Raw genomic sequence first — 15,000 nt, 5'->3', positions numbered from 1 at the left:
CCGCACGGACCCGCATCACCGATTATTCCGTCAACAACACTCAAGACCCACACAGACCTGGTCCACTCCTCATCCAGCTCAGCGACGACCGAACCGGAACCACACCATCACATCCGGGTTCGCCTTCAGAATAAAAGTCCTCCACCAGTATTAATGTGGGGACTGCAGTGACCCCTGCAGGAGGCTCGCTGTACTACAGTCTATGTTTACTACACACCGAGAAGACACCAGGAGAGACCGGGAGAGACCGGGACAGACCGGGGGCCTGTTGCATGAAAGTAGGATTAAGATATCCGGGATAAATGACTGAGCCGAGTTCACCCAATCCAAAACAAGAGCGTCCAGGCTCAGTCGGTTGCACAAAGACCAAGCCAGGATGAGCAGACACGGATTCATCAAGCCAGGGGAAACCAATCCTGGCTAAGTGCGCGTACGCGGCTTCCTTAAATAGACCCCAGATATCGATCGCAGATTCACTGATTCACCATGGCAACGCGTGCGGCATACTTTTCACCGTCAGAAGCGGAGATCCTCATGGAAGCATATGAAGAGGTGAAAGATCAAATCAGAAAGAAAGGCAACACAGCATCAATAATTAAACAGCGCCAAAAAGCTTGGGAAACCATTGCAGATCGCCTGAATGCGTAAGTAGTGCACATGTACACACTTACACTCTTGATAATCACTAAATTAAAATTGTTGTGGAATCGATGCAGATGTGTTTGAAATTGTGTAAATATAACTTCATCAGACTGTATAACTCTCTGATTTAATTTCCCCTTGGGAGAAATAAAGTTTCTCCTATCTTATCCTGCAAGTGTGTTTGTGTGTATATATATGTATATACTTACTTACAGGACAAGATAGAAACTTTCTTTATATGTGTGTGTGTGTGTGTGTGTGTGTGTGTGTGTGTGTGTGTGTGTGTGTGGCTTAAACATGACTGGGCCAAAAATAACTTGGCAGCAAGTAAAAGTCAAATACATGAACATCTTGCAGAATGGTAAGTGCCCCCCTGACTAATACTTACACAAGTGTACATTGTACCCAGAAGGTGCCTGCTCACACAAATTATGTACTGTTTTAGCCGTCAAAATGAGAGGCCAAATACAAAGAACGGGTGGTGGGTCACCTCCCACCGCCCTCACCCCAGCCGAAGACATGGCCTTATCACAAAATAAAGGCAGGCCAGTTTTGGAGGGGATCCTTGGGGGGACAGAAACAAATGCATGTCCCTCCCAAGAGGCTAACCGCTTCATACAAGGTACCTTCTTCCATCTTTACATGTGATGTAAGCACATTCATATCTAATCCATTTGGACTATCTGACTTTGGTTTGCCTTGCAGTTTCTGGCAGCACCATCTCCTTGCTGGAGCCACCAATGCCAGATGATGATGATGATGATGATCCAGTAAGTACACTGTACGCCTGCCGTGTTCCCTGATCAGGGACCAATATAGTTGAATTACTTTAGTTAACATGCTTAAATTTCAGTTATATATGGCCTGCAGTGGCAGAGACATATATATATTCAAATTTGAATTAATTTGACCTCTTATAATTGCACTGTATATTGTGTATACAAGCTTGTAGGGAGGCTACTGCATGTATTAATTTGTCTGTTAATTTGTTGTGTATGGATTTGGCCTGCATTTATTTCAGTGTGCAGACATTATATACAGACTGATTGTGTATGCATTATTTTGTTGTATGCTTTTGATTCCATGCTTTCTATCTTGTAGAGTCACTGTGTGGCTTCAGTTTTGAAAGGAGCTGATGGTTTACCTGCTTTTATTATCCTTATTCAATAAAGGAAGATCATGTCACTCTCTGTGTATTTATATGGGATGTGTATTTTATATATCGCGTGTGTGGAAACTAAATTATCTAATTGCAATTTGCAACATCTAAAATCATCATTTATCTACAATGATTACAAATCAATGATCACAAATGTTTAAATAATGACTGTGGGTCTAGTTGAATGTGATAACAATGTGTAGTGGACAGCAGAATAACTATTAGTTTCCATTTGTGGTGACTGCTGACTGAGATAAGGGATGAGATTAAATAGATCCTGGAACTTAGCCTGGTCTGGAGCAGGCTAGCTCCAAAGACTAAATCTCCATGGTAACTAATGTCATAGAATATCCTGCTTCCTCCTAACCTACTTTCATGCAACCGGATCACGGATAAGTTGAGCCAGGATAAGCAACATATCCCGGCTTAATCCCTTATCCTAGTTTCATGCAACAGGCCCCGGGAGAGACCGGGACAGACTAGGAGAGACCGGGAGAGACCGGGAAAGACCGGGAGAGACCGGGACAGACCCGGGGTGCTTCTCAAAGCTCTTAACGTCCATCCTCGCGTCTTAATCCCGCCCACCAGAGATACGAGGAAATGAAACCAGAGGAGAGGAGAGGAGAGGAGAGAGGAGAGGAGAGGAGAGGAAAGGAGAGGAGAGGAGAGGAGAGAGGAGAGGAGAGGAGAGGAAAGGAGAGGAGAGGAGAGGAGAGGAGAGGAGAGGAGAGAGGAGAGGAGAGGAGAGGAGAGGAGAGGAGAGGAGAGGAGAGGAGAGAGGAGAGGAGAGGAGACTAGAGAGGAGAGGAGAGGAGAGGAGAGGAGAGGAGAGAGGAGAGGAGAGGAGAGGAGAGAGGAGAGGAGAGGAGAGGAGAGGAGAGAGGAGAGGAGAGGAGAGGAGAGGGAGAGGAGAGGAGAGGAGAGGAGAGGAGAGGAGAGAGGAAAGAGGAGAGGAGACTAGAGAGGAGAGAGGAGGGGAGAGGAGAGGAGAGGAGAGGAGAGGTGAGTTGAGAGGAGAGGAGAGGAGAGGAGAGGAGAGGAGAGAGGAGGTGAGAGGAGAGGAGAGGAGAGGAGAGGAGAGGAGAGAGGAAAGAGGAGGGGAGAGGAGAGGAGAGGAGAGGGGAAAGAGGAGGGGAGAGGAGAGGAGAGGAGAGGAGAGAGGAAAGAGGAGAGGAGAGGAGAGGAGAGAGGAAAGAGGAGGGGAGAGGAGAGGAGAGAGGAAAGAGGAGAGGAGAGGTGAGGAGAGAGGAAAGAGGAAAGAGGAGAGGAGACTAGAGAGGAGAGGAGAGAGGAGAGGAGAGAGGAAAGAGGAGAGGAGACTAGAGAGGAGAGAGGAGAGAGGAGAGGAGACTAGAGAGGAAAGAGGAGAGGAGAGGAGAGGAGAGAGGAAAGAGGAGGGGAGAGGAGAGGAGAGGAGAGGAGACTAGAGAGGAAAGAGGAGAGGAGAGAGGAGAGGAGAGGAGAGGAGAGAGGAAAGAGGAGGGGAGAGGAGAGAGCTTTAACAGCTGTTTGTGTCTCACTGTAATAACTCTGATAACACACACCTGATTAACACACACCTGTTTAACACACACCTGATTAACACACACCTGATTAACACACACCTGTTTAACACACACCTGTTTAACACACACCTGATTAACACACACCTGATTAACACACACCTGTTTAACACACACCTGATTAACACACACCTGATTAACACACACCTGTTTAACACACACCTGTTTAACACACACCTGATTAACACACACCTGATTAACACACACCTGTTTAACACACACCTGATTAACACACACCTGATTAACACACACCTGTTTAACACACACCTGTCTAACACACACCTGATTAACACACACACACACCTGATTAACACACACCTGTTTAACACACAGCTGATTAACACACACCTGATTAACACACACCAGTACACAGACCCCCCCCCCCCCCCTCTCGCTCTCTCCTCCACATTTAATATATTGTCTTTATTTAGAGAGCCAGACTGAACTAACTGGGGAAGAAGACCAGCTCAGTCCTGGACCCTGTGGAGGTGGTGGCTGACAGGAGGATTATGGCCAAGCTGTCGTCTCTGATGAACATTTCTTTCCTTTATATATTCTTGTTAAATTCTTGTTCTGTACACCTTCTTGTTTGCTGCTGTAACTCCATGAATTTCCCCGTTGGGGGACGAATAAAGGAGGATCTTATCTTACCTTATCTTTAATCATAGAGAGCAAAGCCTTAATTACATGTATTATTATTATTTTTTCTAATCAATGAAATAATAGATATAACCTTTAAGGAATGATGATCAACTAAAAACAGACAGGAATGAAAAAGAAAGGTTCAAACAGGAACAATCAGGATTTCTAATGAAACCGGTGCTTTTATTTTGAAAGTGCTTTGATCTCCAGAGCTCAGAATGAACTCTAGAAACACAGAGCAGGATCCAATCATTAGACCTGGTGTGAAGTGCTCCAGAGGACCAGACCAGCATGGAGGGCTTCCTGAATCCCATCGAGACTTCTACCGTTACCTGCTTTATTACCCAAACAGGAAACAGCTGATCACCTCCTGGTCCAGATGTAACCTTACTTCCTGTCATGTGACCGGTCCGATCAACACCTGACATCCCTGAGTTCAGATCTCTGTAGTCTTCATGGTCTCATAGTCTTCATGGTCTCATAGTCTCTGTGGTCTCTGTAGTCTTCATGGTCTCATAGTCTCTGTAGTCTCTGTAGTCTTCATGGTCTCATAGTCTCTGTAGTCTTCATGGTCTCATAGTCTCTGTAGTCTTCATGGTCTCATAGTCTCTGTAGTCTTCATGGTCTCATAGGGTGCATCTCAAAGCTCTAAACGTCCATCCTCGCGTCTCTTCCTCGCGTCTTAGTCCCGCCCACCAGAGATGCGAGGAAATGAAACCAGAGGAGAGAGGAGAGAGGAGAGAGGAGAGAGGAGATTTGTATTTAGAGAAATGAGACGGCCTCTCCTCCGGAGCGTCACGTGAAGCGACGTCAGTTTGTGATGACGGCTTTAACAGCTGTTTGTGTCTGCACACATGTTCACTGTAATAACTCTGATCAATATAAACAGTAACAGAGCTCTGTCTCTGTGTTTACATGTTTAACACACACCTGTTTAACACACACCTGTTTACCACACATGTTCACTGTAATAACTCTGATCAATATAAACAGTAACAGAGCTCTGTCTCTGTGTTTACCTGTTTAACACACACCTGTTTAACACACACCTGTTTACCACACATGTTCACTGTAATAACTCTGATTAATATAAACAGTAACAGAGCTCTGTCTCTGTGTTTACATGTTTAACACACACTTGCACATGAAGAGAATCAGCTCTGTTTATTCTGTCCTGAAGCATCACGGATCGATTCACCGGTAAAATGCCTCATTATTAAATGATTTATTACTTTAAGGGAAAATAGAAACCATGCAACTCTTTTCAAACCCCGTGCTCATTAATGATCAATATGAAACTTTATTAACCTGACAGGAAATATAACAAGTGTTTTTACTAACAGACAAACTTTACTGTCAGACTTCTCTTCATGAAGAAAACAAGAACAAACAGGGAAACTAACAGGAGGAATAACTGATCATTAATATATATTCTATCAATGATGTTAGACTCTATTACTCTATTTCATTAGACAGAGAATCTGACAAAAACAATCAGATATAACATCCATCCTCTGTTATATTGAATTTAGGATTTTGCGATCAGTATTTTGTTTTTAAAATTCATATCAAACACTTTTCAATCTCAGCTCATCAAATACAGACTGTTTAGAAACCGACGGATGTTTATGATCTGTTTCAGGGCACCCTTAGAGACTGTTTATGATCTGTTTCAGGGCACCCTCAGTGACTGTTTATGATCTGTTTCAGGGCACCCTTAATGACTGTTTATGATCTGTTTCAGGGCACCCTTAATGACTGTTTATGATCTGTTTCAGGGCACCCTTAATGACTGTTTATGATCTGTTTCAGGGCACCCTTAGTGACTGTTTATGATCTGTTTCAGGGCACCCTTAGAGACTGTTTATGATCTGTTTCAGGGCACCCTTAGTGACTGTTTATGATCTGTTTCAGGGCACCCTTATAGACTGTTTATGATCTGTTTCAGGGCACCCTAATGACTGTTTATGATCTGTTTCAGGGCACCCTTAGTGACTGTTTATGATCTGTTTCAGGGCACCCTTAGTGACTGTTTATGATCTGTTTCAGGGCACCCTTAATGACTGTTTATGATCTGTTTCAGGGCACCCTTAGTGACTGTTTATGATCTGTTTCAGGGCACCCTTAGAGACTGTTTATGATCTGTTTCAGGGCACCCTTAGTGACTGTTTATGATCTGTTTCAGGGCACCCTTATAGACTGTTTATGATCTGTTTCAGGGCACCCTTAGAGACTGTTTATGATCTGTTTCAGGGCACCCTTAGTGACTGTTTATGATCTGTTTCAGGGCACCCTCAGTGACTGTTTATGATCTGTTTCAGGGCACCCTTAGAGACTGTTTATGATCTGTTTCAGGGCACCCTCAGTGACTGTTTATGATCTGTTTCAGGGCACCCTTAGTGACTGTTTATGATCTGTTTCAGGGCACCCTCAGTGACTGTTTATGATCTGTTTCAGGGCACCCTCAGTGACTGTTTATGATCTGTTTCAGGGCACCCTCAGTGACTGTTTATGATCTGTTTCAGGGCACCCTCAGTGACTGTTTATGATCTGTTTCAGGGCACCCTTAGTGACTGTTTATGATCTGTTTCAGGGCACCCTTAGAGACTGTTTTAAGGTCCATCTTTTCTTTGTTATTAAACTCAGCTGATGTTAAGTTTCGGTTAAGTCCGAGCCGCTGCAGCGTCCAATCCGTGAGTGATATTCGATAAGGGGGCGTGTCTGTCAGAGAAAAGACTTCCGCAAAGTCTGCTCTCGTGTTTCCTCGATTATCCCTCCTCGGATCAGTCTCCTCTCTCCTCTCTCCTCTCTCCTCCAGCAGCGTTTAGAGCTTTGGGACGCAAGTTAAAATGGTGCGTCAGTAAGTACTTCCGGTTCGACCGAGGAGCGAGGAGACTGCAGTTTAGAGCTTTGAGATGCACCCATTGTCTCTGTAGTCTTCATGGTCTCATGGTCTCTTTAGTCTTCATGGTCTCAGTCTCTGTAGTCTTCATGGTCTCATGGTCTCTTTAGTCTTCATGGTCTCTGTGTTTGTGTTTGTGTTTGTGTGTGTGTGTGTGTGTGTGTGTGTGTGTGTGTGTGTGTGACTGCTTCCTCTTCCTTTCAAATTAAAACACAGAACAGGAAGTTCAAAGCTTAACCTTTAATTTTTCAAAATAAACTTCAGTAGAAACGTTGAGAGAATAAAATCCCATGAAGAAGAAGCGTCCGTCTAAAACGTTAAAAACATTTAAAAACATCGTTTAACACGTTCCCTGATTTCATCACCAAGCTGCCCACAAACAAAGCCTGCTGGTGACTGAGCACGCTCAGACCGGGCTCTCCTGCTGAGCCCGACGGTCCTGTCATGGCGTCCAGCTGTCAGCGACAGCGACCGGCTGCAGAGCCGCCCAGGGATCCTGCATCATCGAGGGACTGAAGTACTTCTCCACCGGAGCGTCCGAGGACCCCGACTGAAAACAGAAACCAGACTTAGGATCAAAAACCTCTGACATCATCCAACATCTGCAAACAGGACATCATCAAACATCTGCAAACATGACATCATCCAACATCTGCAAACACGACATCATCAAACATCTGCAAACACGACATCATCCAACATCTGCAAACACGACATCATCCAACATCTGCAAACACGACATCATCCAACATCTGCAAACACGACATCATCAAACATCTGCAAACACGACATCATCCAACATCTGCAAACACGACATCATCCAACATCTGCAAACAGGACATCATCCAACATCTGCAAACACGACATCATCAAACATCTGCAAACACGACATCATCCAACATCTGCAAACACGACATCATCAAACATCTGCAAACACGACATCATCCAACATCTGCAAACACGACATCATCAAACATCTGCAAACACGACATCATCAAACATCTGCAAACACGACATCATCCAACATCTGCAAACACGACATCATCCAACATCTGCAAACACGACATCATCCAACATCTACAAACACGACATCATCCAACATCTACAAACACGACATCATCAAACATCTGCAAACACGACATCATCAAACATCTGCAAACACGACATCATCCAACATCTGCAAACACGACATCATCCAACATCTACAAACACGACATCATCCAACATCTGCAAACAGGACATCATCCAACATCTACAAACACGACATCATCAAACATCTGCAAACACGACATCATCAAACATCTGCAAACACGACATCATCCAACATCTGCAAACACGACATCATCCAACATCTGCAAACAGGACATCATCCAACATCTACAAACACGACATCATCAAACATCTGCAAACACGACATCATCCAACATCTGCAAACACAACAAACCTCTGCAGCTGCAAACACAACAAACATCTGCAGCTGCAAACACAACAAACATCTGCAGCTGCAAACACAACAAACATCTGCAGCTGCAAACACAACAAACATCTGCAGCTGCAAACACAACAAACATCTGCAGCTGCAAACACAACAAACATCTGCAGCTGCAAACACAACAAACATCTGCAGCTGCAAACACAACAAACATCTGCAGCTGCAAACACAACAAACATCTGCAGCTGCAAACACAACAAACATCTGCAGCTGCAAACACAACAAACATCTGCAGCTGCAAACACAACAAACATCTGCAGCTGCAAACACGTGTTGTTGACATGAATAAACATGTTAGTAACATGTTAGTAACATGTTACTAACATGTTAAGTCCTGGTCCACCAGGACTCACTTCAGGTTTAATCCACTTCACCTGGTTGTGTTGAGCTGAGGGACTGAAGGACTGGTACCGACGGAAGCCGGATCCCCTTCGCCACATCCCCCCCCCGGAGCCCCGGGACCCGCTGCCGAACCTGGCCGGAGACCCGTCCCTGTAACCCCGGACGGAGGTCGGGGAGTAGACCGGAGAGTAGGGAGAACCACCACGAGGAGATCCGCTTCGGGGGGGACCGGAGCCTCCGTGTGGAGTTCCGGGGAAACCCCAGCAAGAGGACGGGGACCGGAACCTTCCTGACGGTCTGACCGGAGCCCGGTCCATCAGAACGGCTTCAAATACCTCCGGAGGGGTTTGGGGACCGGGGGAGTCCTGGTAGACCGGTAGAGTCCTGGTGGAGGATCTTTGGAGGGTCTTTGTTTTCCTTTTTGGAATGAGCTCCTCTCAGTTTGAGTTTACCGCAGCTGACCCGGAACCGGAAACAGACTGAAGCTGACCCGGAACCGGAAACACCTTCATACCCCCCAAACCGGGCTGCAGCGCCCCCCAGCGGCTACTCCGTTTCTCTCTGAACACACCTGAGATAATACTACCTGATACTGTCTATCACCTGAGATAATACTACCTGATACTGTCTATCACCTGAGATAATACTACCTGATACTATCTATCACCTGAGATAATACTACCTGATACTGTCTATCACCTGAGATAATACTTCCTGATACTGTCTATCACCTGAGATAATACTTCCTGATACTGTCTATCACCTGAGATAATACTTCCTGATACTGTCTATCACCTGAGATAATACTTCCTGATACTGTCTATCACCTGAGATAATACTTCCTGATACTGTCTATCACCTGAGATAATACTACCTGATACTGTCTATCACCTGAGATAATACTTCCTGATACTGTCTATCACCTGAGATAATACTACCTGATACTGTCTATCACCTGAGATAATACTTCCTGATACTGTCTATCACCTGAGATAATACTACCTGATACTGTCTATCACCTGAGATAATACTACAAGCAAAAAAATTCAATTAATGATTATTATGAAAAATGATAAAATAAACAAACAGTTCATCTTCCACGATCTGTGCGGTCTTTGGGTTTTTTATTTTAATCCATTTTCTGCCAACAGTTCAAAACAAACTCAAAAATAAATAACGGTTCTTTTTCTCAAAGTTACAGAAAAATAAACAAACAACAGAAAACTGAGCTCTATTTAAATCAAAGGATTAAAACACAATAACAGTAAACAGAAGAACTGTTAATAAAACAATAGAAAACAATAGAAAACAATAACAGTAAACAGAAGAACTGTTAATAAAACAATAGAAAACAATAGAAAACAATAACAGTAAACAGAAGAACTGTTTATAAAACAATAGAAAACAATAGAAAACAATAACAGTAAACAGAAGAACTGTTTATAAAACAATAGAAAACAATAGAAAACAATAACAGTAAACAGAAGAACTGTTAATAAAACAATAGAGCGACAGTCTTGGAGGAAGGACTCAGACTGATAACGGGTTGCATAGATGTTTCGGTCGTTCCAATGTGGAAAAGAGTCTGTTCCAATAACAGACGACATGTTTGTCACTAAACAGAAGTCCTGCCCACGTGCAGTAAACGTGTTGTCTCCATGGTTACGAGCAGCCGCACTCCTCGACGATCATGTCCTGAATGTCTTTCTTGATGATCCTCTGCTCCTCGTTGAAGTACAGCATGGACATGGCGCGAAGCTTTGTTGGCACACAGCATGACCGGGTGTTTTGAAATGCACCATGGCCTCTTAAGCGATAATGGTTAATAACTGTTGAGTGGAAGGACGAGCCGCCGAAGCTCGCCATGTGGTTTGGACAGTCACCCTCGCAGTAGTTGGCGTGGTAACCAGACGGCGCAATGATCCAGTCACTCCAGCCGATGTCTTTGAAGTCCACATAAAATTGACGTTTGCAGCAGAGTCGAGTTCTCCCGTCGCACTCCAGACCTCGTTTGACTCGTCGCTGGGTGGCCTCCTCTCGAGCTCGCAGTACCACCATGAGAAACGGGCGGTGAGACTGATCCCGCCCCCCTGCTCCCGTTACCAGTACGGGTGAGGCGCCGCCCTCGGTGCACAGTGGGCAGAAAACCTGCAGGTCAAGTGAGCTGCCTCCGCCGTCCAACAACTTCTGAACATGTTGAGAGATGGCAAGGGTGTGCCAGCCGCTTCGCCTAGTATCCACCATCTTTTCTGAAACACTGCGTTCCTCACCACCATCATCCTCTTCATCACTGTGGCGCTGAAGCAGCTGCAGCATGACTTTGCCTTTTGCTCGGCTTCCCTTCGTCACCTTCAGGAAGATCCAGACATTGGCCTGTTCCACCACTGATGAGCCGCCATCTTCCATTGAAATGTCAAAGGTCACTGAGTTCAAAGAGTCTCCTGCAGAACACAGAAGTTAGCATGTTAGCATGTGTGCTGCACCATCCAAATCCCCCAGAGTCAATGACAGTCATCTGGCTGTTTAGATCATTAATAATCTGACTGTGTGGATCATTAATAATCTGACTGTTTAGATCATTAATAATCTGACTGTGTGGATCATTAATAATCTGACTGTGTGGATCATTAATAATCTGACTGTGTGGATCATTAATAATCTGACTGTTTAGATCATTAATAATCTGACTGTGTGGATCATTAATAATCTGACTGTGTGGATCATTAATAATCTGACTGTTTAGATCATTAATAATCTGACTGTGTGGATCATTAATAATCTGACTGTGTGGATCATTAATAATCTGACTGTGTGGATCATTAATAATCTGACTGTGTGGATCATTAATAATCTGACTGTTTAGATCATTAATAATCTGACTGTTTAGATCATTAATAATCTGACTGTTTAGATCATTAATAATCTGGCTGTGTAGATCATTAATAATCTGACTGTTTAGATCATTAATAATCTGGCTGTGTGGATCATTAATAATCTGGCTGTTTAGATCATTAATAATCTGGCTGTGTGGATCATTAATAATCTGACTGTGTGGATCATTAATAATCTGAGTGTTTAGATCATTAATAATCTGACTGTTTAGATCATTAATAATCTGGCTGTGAGGATCATTAATAATCTGGCTGTGTGGATCATTAATAATCTGAGTGTTTAGATCATTAATAATCTGAGTGTTTAGATCATTAATAATCTGACTGTTTAGATCATTAATAATCTGACTGTGTGGATCATTAATAATCTGACTGTGTGGATCATTAATAATCTGACTGTGTGGATCATTAATAATCTGGTTGGTTGGATCATTAATAATCTGGTTGGTTGGATCATTAATAATCTGGTTGGTTGGATCATTAATAATCTGGTTGGTTGGATCATTAATAATCTGGTTGGTTGGATCATTAATAATCTGAGTGTTTAGATCATTAATAATCTGAGTGTTTAGATCATTAATAATCTGACTGTTTAGATCATTAATAATCTGAGTGTTTAGATCATTAATAATCTGACTGTTTAGATCATTAATAATCTGACTGTTTAGATCATTAATAATCTGAGTGTTTAGATCATTAATAATCTGACTGTTTAGATCATTAATAATCTGACTGTTTAGATCATTAATAATCTGGCTGTGTGGATCATTAATAATCCCACTGTTTAGATCATTGATAATCTGACTGTGTGGATCATTAATAATCTGACTGTGTGGATCATTAATAATCTGGCTGTGTGGATCATTAATAATCTGGCTGTTTAGATCATTAATAATCTGACTGTTTAGATCATTAATAATCTGAGTGTTTAGATCATTAATAATCTGACTGTTTAGATCATTAATAATCTGACTGTTTAGATCATTAATAATCTGAGTGTTTAGATCATTAATAATCTGAGTGTTTAGATCATTAATAATCTGAGTGTTTAGATCATTAATAATCTGACTGTTTAGATCATTAATAATCTGACTGTGTGGATCATTAATAATCCCACTGTTTAGATCATTGATAATCTGACTATACAGATCATTAATATTCCCACTGTTTAGATAATTGATAATCCCACTATTTAGATCATAATCGATCTGGATCGACCAATCTTATTCGTCATAATTTACCGCCCTCCTGGCCCGTACTCTGAATTTTTAACTGAATTTTCAGAGTTTTTATCTAATTTAGTCCTCAGCTCAGATCAAATAGTCATAGTAGGTGACTTTAATATTCATGTAGACGTTGATAATGACAGCCTTAGCATTGGGTTTATGTCCCTGCTGGACTCAATTGGCTTCTCACAGGTTGTAAACAAACCTACTCACCGTTTCAATCACACCCTCGATCTTGTTCTGGCTTATGGTCTTGAAATTGAGGACTTATTAGTCTTCCCACAAAATCCGCTTTTATCAGATCACTGTTTAGTAACGTTTGATTTCCTCCTAGTAGGTTCTACTCAAGGTAATAAAAACGTAATAACCAGGAATTTGTCTGATAGTGCCGTAGCTAAGTTCAAAGAGGCTATCCCTGCTGCGTTAAACTCAGTATTTAGTCCAACCTTAGCTCAAAGCTCGTATACTAGCTCCAGTTCCTCTCAGCTAGATCAGTTTGTAGATGATACTACAGGTTCTCTGCAGGTTACCCTAGACCTAATCGCTCCTCTTAAACAGAAGACTATTAGACGACAGAGGCTAGCTCCGTGGTATAATGCTCAAACCCGTGAACTAAAACAAAACTCTAGAAAACTAGAAGGATTATGGCGCTCCAATAAAACAACTGAAACCTGCTCACTTTGGAAGGATAGTCTTAATAAATATAGGAAGGCCCTGCAGCATGCTCGAGCTGCCTATTACTCCTCTCTAATAGAAGAGAATAAAACAACCCTAGGTTCCTCTTCAGCACTGTAGCCAGGCTGACAGACAGTCATAGCTCCACTGAGCCATGTATTCCTTTAGCCCTCAGCAGCGATGACTTTATGAGCTTCTTTAATGATCAAATCTTAAAGATTAGAGATCAAATTAGTAACCTCTTACCTTTAACTAGTGTAGGACCCTTTACCAACAGCGGGATCATTGAAACGGCGTTAAAGCCAGATGTATACCTAGACTGTTTTTCACCCATTGACCTTCCTGAACTGGTTTCAACAGTTTCTTCAGCTAAACCATCGACCTGTCTTTTAGACCCAATCCCAACTAAGCTGCTAAAAGAAGTAATTCCACTAGTTAGCAGTTCTTTACTAAGTATGATTAATATGTCTTTACTGACAGGCTATGTACCTCAATCATTTAAAGTAGCTGTAATTAAACCTCTCCTTAAAAAGCCCACTCTTGATTCAGGCTCCTTATCTAACTATAGGCCGATATCTAACCTCCCCTTTATCTCTAAAATCCTGGAGAAAGTGGTGTCAGTTCAGCTCTGGGACTTTCTTAAGAGCAACAGTTTGTTTGAGGACTTTCAGTCGGGGTTTAGAGCCCACCATAGCACAGAGACTATTAAAAGTAACCAATGATCTACTAATGGCCTCAGACAGTGGTCTTCTTTCCGTACTTGTTTTATTAGATCTTAGTGCTGCATTCGATACGATTGACCATCAAATCCTGTTACAGAGATTAGAGCAACTAATTGTCATTACAGGGACTGCTTTAGCTTGGTTTAAATCGTACTTAACAGATCGATCTCAATTTGTTCACGTAAATGAAAAGTCCTCAGTGCAGACCAGGGTTAGTCAGGGAGTTCCACAAGGATCAGTGCTAGGACCAATTCTTTTCACCTTATATATGCTTCCTCTAGGTAACATCATGAGGAAGCACTCTATTAATTTTCATTGTTATGCTGATGACACTCAGCTCTATTTATCAGTGAAGCCAGAAGAAACCAATCAGTTATCTAAATTAGTAGCTTGTCTTAAAGACATAAAGACCTGGATGACCAGAAATGTCTTACTGCTAAACTCAGGAAAAACTGAAGTGATTGTTATCGGCCCCAAACACCTCAGAGAGACTTTTTCTAATAATATAAGTACCTTAGACGGCATTAGTCTGGCATCCAGCACCTCGGCTAGGAATCTAGGAGTCCTATTTGATCAAGATTTATCCTTCAACTCCCAAATTCAGCAAATCTCAAGGTCAGCCTATTTTCACTTGCGCAATATTTCTAAAATTAGACACTTCCTGTCTCAGAGCGACGCAGAAAAACTAGTCCATGCATTTGTTACCTCCAGGTTAGATTACTGTAACTCCCTCTTATCAGGCTGC

General features: G+C 42.6%; 3 protein-coding genes and 1 long non-coding RNA gene across 6 annotated transcripts in view; 1 reads left to right on the top strand and 3 right to left on the bottom strand.

The window, feature by feature from the left end:
- Window positions 1–147, bottom strand: part of dnajc1 (DnaJ (Hsp40) homolog, subfamily C, member 1) — a gene marked incomplete at its 3' end in the record, with an annotated part of 5,238 nt that extends 5,091 nt beyond the window's left edge. The window contains exon 1 of the mRNA XM_034679365.1: window positions 1–147. This exon is cut by the window's left edge and continues 143 nt beyond it. Coding sequence (XP_034535256.1) covers window positions 1–16 — 16 coding nt within the window.
- A 119-nt stretch (window positions 148–266) lies between these two features.
- Window positions 267–1,478, top strand: LOC117809845. The gene is made up of 4 exons (XR_004630632.1): window positions 267–644; window positions 967–1,003; window positions 1,088–1,264; window positions 1,348–1,478. It is a non-coding gene; the product is annotated as an uncharacterized LOC117809845 (long non-coding RNA).
- Window positions 1,479–7,127: 5,649 nt separating this feature from the next.
- Window positions 7,128–9,247, bottom strand: mplkip (M-phase specific PLK1 interacting protein). Of its 3 annotated transcripts, none has more exons than XM_034679368.1 (2): window positions 8,753–9,246; window positions 7,128–7,457 (listed from the first exon to the last, which is right to left on the bottom strand). In XM_034679368.1, exons 1-2 carry the CDS (start codon window positions 9,056–9,058, stop codon window positions 7,350–7,352), a joined length of 414 nt encoding a protein of 137 aa, XP_034535259.1. In that variant the 5' UTR covers window positions 9,059–9,246; the 3' UTR covers window positions 7,128–7,349. The 3 variants fall into 3 exon arrangements, with proteins under 3 accessions (XP_034535259.1, XP_034535260.1, XP_034535261.1); XM_034679369.1 differs by having other exon boundaries at window positions 8,774–9,244; XM_034679370.1 differs by having other exon boundaries at window positions 7,347–7,457; window positions 8,724–9,247.
- A 911-nt stretch (window positions 9,248–10,158) lies between these two features.
- Window positions 10,159–11,272, bottom strand: inhbab (inhibin subunit beta Ab). Its single transcript, XM_034679366.1, has one exon. The coding sequence runs from the start codon at window positions 11,145–11,147 to the stop codon at window positions 10,404–10,406; it is 744 nt and encodes a 247-aa protein (XP_034535257.1). The 5' UTR covers window positions 11,148–11,272; the 3' UTR covers window positions 10,159–10,403.
- Between the last annotated feature and the right edge of the window lie 3,728 nt (window positions 11,273–15,000).

Source organism: Notolabrus celidotus, unplaced genomic scaffold (assembly GCF_009762535.1).
Source record: "Notolabrus celidotus isolate fNotCel1 unplaced genomic scaffold, fNotCel1.pri scaffold_472_arrow_ctg1, whole genome shotgun sequence".
In the NCBI taxonomy this organism is placed as follows: Eukaryota; Metazoa; Chordata; class Actinopteri; order Labriformes; family Labridae; genus Notolabrus; species Notolabrus celidotus.
The sequence above is the reverse complement of the archived record's forward strand: the minus strand, read 5'-3'. Positions and strand labels throughout refer to the sequence as shown.

What these genes read in the sequence shown, in the direction of transcription:
- mplkip (XM_034679368.1), bottom strand. Translation starts at nt 9,058, where the DNA reads ATGGACCGGGCTCCGGTCAGACCGTCAGGAAGGTTCCGGTCCCCGTCC. An exon ending in TGAAGTGGATTAAACCTGAA is followed by an intron (nt 7,458 to 8,752) that starts GTGAGTCCTGGT and finishes TTCTGTTTTCAG; the next exon opens with TCGGGGTCCTCGGACGCTCC.
- inhbab (XM_034679366.1), bottom strand. Translation starts at nt 11,147, where the DNA reads ATGGAAGATGGCGGCTCATCAGTGGTGGAACAGGCCAATGTCTGGATC.